The 7,600-nt window shown below is 30.9% G+C and overlaps 1 protein-coding gene across 1 annotated transcript; it reads left to right on the top strand.

Annotated features, from left to right (window-relative positions):
* On the top strand, nucleotides 1–2,735 carry LOC130998071 (thioredoxin-like fold domain-containing protein MRL7 homolog, chloroplastic). The gene is made up of 5 exons (XM_057923506.1): nucleotides 1–660; nucleotides 1,047–1,848; nucleotides 2,022–2,106; nucleotides 2,183–2,294; nucleotides 2,385–2,735. The coding sequence occupies exons 2-5, from the start codon at nucleotides 1,085–1,087 to the stop codon at nucleotides 2,495–2,497; spliced, it is 1,074 nt and encodes a 357-aa protein (XP_057779489.1). The 5' UTR covers nucleotides 1–660; nucleotides 1,047–1,084; the 3' UTR covers nucleotides 2,498–2,735.
* Nucleotides 2,736–7,600: the final 4,865 nt, after the last annotated feature.

Raw genomic sequence — 7,600 nt, 5'->3', positions numbered from 1 at the left:
GTTCCAGTTTTTTCTTATTCTCTCTCTCTCTCTCTCTTTTTACCAATTTACTCAAACTTGATTCTCAGCCACTTCAAAATTAATCCTGATACTAGATTTCTCCAAAATTGTTCTTAACTGTGGAGTTAATTCCAGTTCATTTGATTGCTTTGTTTATTTTGGTTTTTTGATAGCGGTGGACTATCATCCACTCCGTTCAATAGTAATGTCTCATTTTTTTGGGGACGTTCTAATAGTAATGTCTCATTCTCTTTTTGACAATATATTCTTTCTCTAAATAATATTTAAATAATTTTTATGGGATACTATTATTGGGACGGAGGGAGTAGTATAAATCTATAAACTTAATCTCGAAATTGATGAAATATTTTGGAATTTTGGCTTATTTGATTTTCAACTGTCTTGTAATGTCAAGTTAATCTGGCCTGATGGCTCGTCGGGCCGAAGAGGCCCAAAATTTGGCGCTAAATAAGGCCGAGGCTCTAATTATCGTATACTTCATTTTCTTCCCGCTTCACACACAGACACCGACACGTGTTTGTAGGCTTGTAGTTGTAGCAACGCAAAACTCTCAAGCAGAAAGAAACCGGTGAGGCCGAACTCCGCTGCTCCAGCCACCTTCCTCCAACTCAGACCGTGTCCCAACAATTCTCAGTTAAGGTGTGCCCTAATCTCACGAAATCCTGATTACTTTCCAATTCTCTCTCTCTCTCAATTTCTGTATTCTTCACACATAACACATGAGATAAAAAGGGGATTTGTCGCTGATTCCGAAGTTTTGTGGTCTACGGTTGTTCAAGTTCATATACTAGTAACTATTTATGGACAGTGCACTGCACGCCATGTGTTCGATGCTTTGCTTACTCGACCACTATTTGTTTTTCGTCTAGAGGATTTAGTGATTTGCTGGTTTGATTTTTTTCACACAATCTTATGTACCATTAATTGTTTCAACATTTTTGTATAAACATGTTTGATGTTTGGTGCGTGGTTCCGTTGATTTACAGATTTGGTAATTTTTGTTTTGGTTTGTTTCACTTGAGCAGCTCTGTTGATAGGAATCCAGTTTTGCAGTTCTGAGACAATGGCTTTCAGCATAGTAAATCGTCAAACGTTGATTTCTCCTGTAAACATTACTTCTATCCTTTTTGCTCCTACACGGGCCAAGATATCAACTTCTTTTACAACTTCTGTTTCATATCCGAGTTTTCCGTCACAACTTCCCAATCACATCGTTAGACGCCTCTCATGCAATGCCGCATTGAGTAATTCTGATCAAAATCCTGACAAAAGTCCTACCCAAAATCTTAAATCGGAGCGCAGACGGAAAACGTCACGCCAGACATCTAAAGAGCCGAAAAAGGAAGGTAAAAATCCAGAGGATCTATATCCTGGAATCATCCCAAAAAAGCCAAGGCGCGGTCGTAGGAGTGAAGCAGCAGCGGTCGAGGATTATATACGTGGCTCACTTGAACAGACGCTGGAGTCAATCCGGAAGCAGAATCCAGAAGTTCTGGAGAAAATGCAAAACTTCATGAAGGAAAAAGCTGCCTCTGATGATGACACCTCTGATGATGAGGATGGTGTCGATATAGGCGAAAAGGAGATGGTGGTTGAGGAGGAGGATCCGGATTGGCCTCTGGACGCCGAGGTGGGGTGGGGGATCAGAGCCTCCGAGTATTTTGATCAACACTCCATAAAGAATGTGGTAGGCGAAGATGGCACGGAGATCGACTGGGAGGGTGAGATTGATTATGGTTTGGTGAAAGAGATCAACTGTCTCGAGTGGGAGAGCTTTGCTTTCCATCCAAGCCCTCTGATCGTCCTTGTCTTTGAGAGATACAACAGGCAAGAAACAATAGTTTTAGAGGATGTTCATAATTAGGAATTCTGCAATCCTATCCTTTTCAATTGAATATGAATCGAGCAAGTCTCAGAGAGCAGTATGATGTTCAATGCTGGATATTGTTACCTTGTTGTGATGTTGCTAAGGTGTTCATCAATGGTTGCTCCTATTTCAGGGCAAGTGATAACTGGAAGGTCTTAAAGGAGTTGGAAAAAGCAGCAGAGGTTTACTGGAAAGCTAAAGATCGATTACCTCCTCGAGTTTGTGAAACTTCTATCACCTTAGTTATTGCTTTGCTTCTATATTTACACGTACCAACTCAATTGTGCATTGCAGACAGTGAAGCTGGATATAAATATTGAGAAGGATTTAGCGTATGCGCTCAAAGTTAGAGAATGCCCACAGTTACTATTCTTACGCGGAAACAAGATATTGTATAGAGAGAAAGGTAAGCCATATTGTTCCTTTATATTGTATGTGTGAAAATGGAGGTTTCTTGATTTCTTTCAAAAAGGGTTGGATTTGCCATGATGTGCAGACTTTAGGTCGGCGGATGAGCTGGTTCAAATGATTGCGTATTTTTACTATAACGCAAAAAGGCCTTCATGCATCAACGATGAAGCTCTCTCTTCACCACAACACAATAGATGAGGTAATTAACTTACTTCTACAGACGATGAGCATCTCTAAACTTGTGAGCTTAAGAGGAAGAGATGTATGGTTTTTGCGATGAGAAGCATATTGATCATGTGGCACACCTTAATAACATTTTTACTCTTGAGTAACTACACTCTGTTGTGTATTATTGGACATGTGTATATGTATGGAAAGCCTGGAAAGTTGATTGCATTATTAAGTTAATTAAATTTTAATAGTTTTTTCCTCAAAATATTTTTTTTAATAGTTTTGTGTTATATCTCGTGTCTTAGTACTATCAATCTGAAATGCTATTGTGTTGGTGAGGCAAACATGGAAATATAGGGGAGGATCAAACATAAAAAAAATCCGATTTTATAAACTAGGAACCAATATGGACCGTTGACCTTTGAATGGTACACGGTTGTCATAAATGGATGCAGTATTGCAATATAAAAAGGGGACGCTTACTCTGGAGATTAATTTTGATTGATAAAAATAAAAATTCCTTATTTACTTTGATGGATTAAAATTTTTAGATACTTAATGCTTTTTATTATTTTTATCTTTTAAATTAAGTTTGTTTGATTCTCATCCCATTAAAAGAGTGAAATTGTAGATATCATACTCAAAATATTCAATCATGCATCTTATCATTCATGCAAAGTAAACACCTCAAAATGTATAATCATAAGAGATGCTTTATATATATGCATAATGCATTATCATCGAAATTGTCAATGAAATTCTTCAATGCTACGTGTTTTCTTTGTTCTATTGAATTATAGTCCAACATTTTTTTGGGATAAATCTATATATCTATATAATATATAATAACGAAATCGGATTGTCGTAAATAGTAACTCCACTTTTCTATTCTTTTAATTATTCTATTTATGAAAATCTATAATTATAACTTAAATAATTGTTTCTAACCAATTTTTTTATTATATATAAAGTCAATTATTTTCATATATATTTAACTGTTACATTAATCCATCAATGTTCATTTATATGAGATACATGAAAATTTGGAAAGCCTATATCAATTATAGATATATAAAGTAGTTTCAAATCATAAATTAATTTTAAAATAATATTTTTATGGTCACACAACTATGAATTTTTCTACAAATATGCTATTTCCGTCAATGCTTCAATCTTCTTTTGTCAATTCTTCCAGCCATCAATCGTCTATGTCGGATGTTCTGTTCCTCATTTATCATCCATTTGAAATCTTTGTCTCCATCTACCCGTCTCATCCACTCTCAATTCAACTAATTCAATCTTTCACAAAAAGAAAAGAATACATAATCACTTATCCACGCGAACGGGTGAGTAAACTTATTGTAATGTTTGTCTTATTAGACTTAGGGGTATATTATAGTATAACATGTACTACTTATCAAGACTTCTCATAGTAATATTATAATCTCAAGTATATATGTATCTGTCTGAATTTATTAAATTCGAATGAACTGAACTTTTATGAAATAAAACCTATTTACATGTAAACTTAGTGATCAAACTATATATAAGTTTCTACTTAATTTTGTGAATTCTAAATATTTTTGCCATATCAAATCTATTGAATTACTAAAAGGAGTATGAAAATAGCAAAAATTATTATAATGATGTTCATATATTATACACAAAAATCTATAATAAAAGAAAATACTATGATATATCTAATATATTATTTTTAATACTAACTCAATTCTTAGTTAATTGTATATCACCCCAAATTTCCTTATTCAAAATTAAACAGCATATGAAAATCAACCAATTAGAATTTATTTCTAAAATGTGCGTGCATAAATTATTGCTTCGTTTATGCTAAATTAGATCCACGATTTGTATTCACGTTTGAACGGTGACAATTTTCTCTTATTATTTTGTATGCCATGACAATCGACAAAAGCCAATAACAATCTATGTCAAGAACATTCCAATTTCATTTTATGGTCAACTTTGCATTTGATGCGGATAATATTATGCTCCTCTTTTTGGGTTAAGCCTAATAGATAAAAATTACGGATTAAGGCGATGGATTAAACTTGGACGAAAGAATCAAAGAAGATCAAGTCAAGGCTTATGGAATTCAATCAAGGACGAAAGAATAAGACAAAAAAAGAGTTTCAGTAGCGCATCAACATTAGCACTTTAACTCTGCCAAACATCAACCTTGGCGGTCAGCTCCGCCAACTTTAGAGCTTAGCTTCGTACAACCTTGGACGATTAACCTTACCACAATCTTAGCGGTCAACCTCGATGGTCCACTCCAAGATAGAAAATGTTGTAATGAAACATGGGCTCTTGCCTCGATTAATGGACCTTAGCATTATTTACTTTGTAATCTATTAATATGATTCTTATGTGTAAAATTATTAAGTCGTTTTTTACGCATTCAACACATTCTTCAGATTTTTCAATGTTATTATTTTTCCTAAATTTGCTATTGAGATTCAAACCAAACCCGACTACATTGTTATTTCAAGAGTAAAAAGTCGAAGTTGGTTGAAGATTTTAGCATGTGACAAAAATGATAATAACATATCAAGTATAATGAATATTCTTTTTAAAAAATAGAATGAATGTTGTCTGTAAAAAAGTTTTTAAAAATATAAATATAAATGTAATTGTATTACCATGCTTTAGTTAATATTACAATTGTTAGTTTTTTATTTTTTATTATTGTTTCATCATAGCCCCCCTATTTATGTACACAATGTTTTTTTATGATCATTTTATTTGTTCATCAAAGATTTATGTATTTTTATACAATATAACACAATATATTTTTATATTTTAACACAATACATGATTAATCAATATATAATTAATTCTTCATAAAAAAACAATATTAATTTTCCCCGTGCGTATGCGCGGGGAATACTAGTTAACAATAAATTTAAAGACCGTGTTGCGGTAAATTCAAATTCGAATTTTTTGACTTTAGATATTAATTACTTTATTGCCATACCACATTTATTTCAAACATAAGTCATGTTTCAATGAGCATTTAGGCATACTCCAAACATGAGGGTCACCAAATACGACAAACACCCCATTTAAATAAAAATAATAATAATAAGAAAGTCATGCAAATACCATGACCCGGCTAGTCTGCCGCCCCAGGTCACCCCATACTTCATTTTCTCTTTATTGCCATGGGTCAATTTTTCAATTGGTGTATTAGATTTTACTTACATAAATTTGTATAATAATTTTTTTTATTATTATTTTCAACTCTATAAATAGAACCTAATTTCAGTATATTTTCACATACAAATCAAATCTCTATATTTCTTCCCAATTTAACATTTCGTTCAATTTTTTCCTCACAAATTTGTTTCCATTCTAAGTTATGGATTCAAATCATCCCAATTAAATATGTAATTTACATTTTCTAGTTGTATTTTTAAGTTTCACGTATTGTACTTTGATTTATTTAATTTCAATTATATGTTTAATTCTTGTAATTTTCATTTGTGATTGAGTTACGTATCAATTATGATATATGACAATGTTTAATTATAATATGATTATAAATTTTTTAAAAAGTAAATAAATACATTTATTATATTTTGTTAAATATAATAAATAAATAAATAAATATTTAATTTTAATTTTAATTTTAATTTTATTTTAGATATTAGATAATTAAAAATAAAGTGAAAAGAAAAAATATGTAGGTTAGGTTGGTGTCACCATTGGGAGTAAAAACTGTGTAGGTGAATGAGAGAGAAATGAATATTTTATTAAAAAGTTGAGTAAGGTTGGATGGGATGAGTGTTGGGTAGTTTTACATGCCTAGAGTAACCAACTCTAATAATAATAATAATAATAATAATAATAATAATAATAAGGGTTAATTGCATCAAAATACCTGATCTTTTTCCAAAATTTGGTTTTTTGACAAACTTTTTAATTGTAGCAAAAATTTTAGCTATGTTTCAATTTATTGCAATGTTCGTCCCGCGTATATTTCCGGCCAAATCCATTCATTTCCGGCTAATTTATTTTAGCTACGTTTCAATTTATTGCAATGGATTTGAGACGACAATGTTTCATTACCCGACACGACATGCCACCTAAGTTTTACGGAGGTCCACCTCAGCATGGATTTGACCAAAAATATACGCGGGATGGACATTGCAATAAATTGAAACGTAGCTAAAATTTTTGCTACAATTAAAAAGTTTGTCAAAAAACCAAATTTTGGAAAAATGTCAGGTATTTTGATGCAATTAACCCTAATAATAATAATAATAATAATAATAATAATAATAATAATAATAATAATAATAATAATAATAATTAGCATGCATTACTAAAAAATAAATCTCTATAAAATTATAATCCTAGTTATGGAATAATTGTCCTAATAATAAAGTATTAACCAAAAAGAAAATTAAAAGCCAAAAATAATTATAAACTTTAATGGAATGTAGTCAATGCCAATTAACAATTAAGTTAAAATGCAAGAAATAGAAATTAAAGAAAAATTATGAAATTAAAAACGAAAAATGTAATAATAATAGACACTGAAAATTGGATAATTACGTGGCTTAGTTATTCCAAAACCAAACATGATTTCCCGCTTACTACAGAAAAAAGCAAATGAGATCATCTGTTCCATTATTTTGTGTGTATCACTTTTAATTTATCTATTTTATAATTATTTTTCATAAAAATAAAAAATATTACTTTCTTCATCCCACGAATCTTGACACGTATTCCTTTTTTGGCCGTTCCATGAATCTTGACATATTTCCAAATAAGATAATAATTACATTCTCTCTCTTCTACTTTATCACTTTTATACTTTATTACCTACACACTTAAAACATTAATCTACAATTCCTTAATTCTCATGTTGAAACCAAACGTGTCAAGATTCGTGGGACGGAGGGAGTATTATATTATTAACTCTAATTAATATTTATCACTATAAATTAAAATTTTAAAAAATTATATACTCTAACTTTGAATTAATGAACCCAAATAATCAATTATTAATTCAAATAAATATAAAAAAATAATTATAAATCATAATTGAATGTGTGAATCTTTGTTAATTATTTTTTTATAATATTAAAGCATAATAAATTAAAA

This window comes from Salvia miltiorrhiza, chromosome 1 (genome assembly GCF_028751815.1).
Source record: "Salvia miltiorrhiza cultivar Shanhuang (shh) chromosome 1, IMPLAD_Smil_shh, whole genome shotgun sequence".
Lineage (NCBI taxonomy): Eukaryota > Viridiplantae > Streptophyta > Magnoliopsida > Lamiales > Lamiaceae > Salvia > Salvia miltiorrhiza.
Note: the sequence above shows the minus strand (reverse complement) of the source record. Positions and strands in the feature narration are given on the sequence as shown.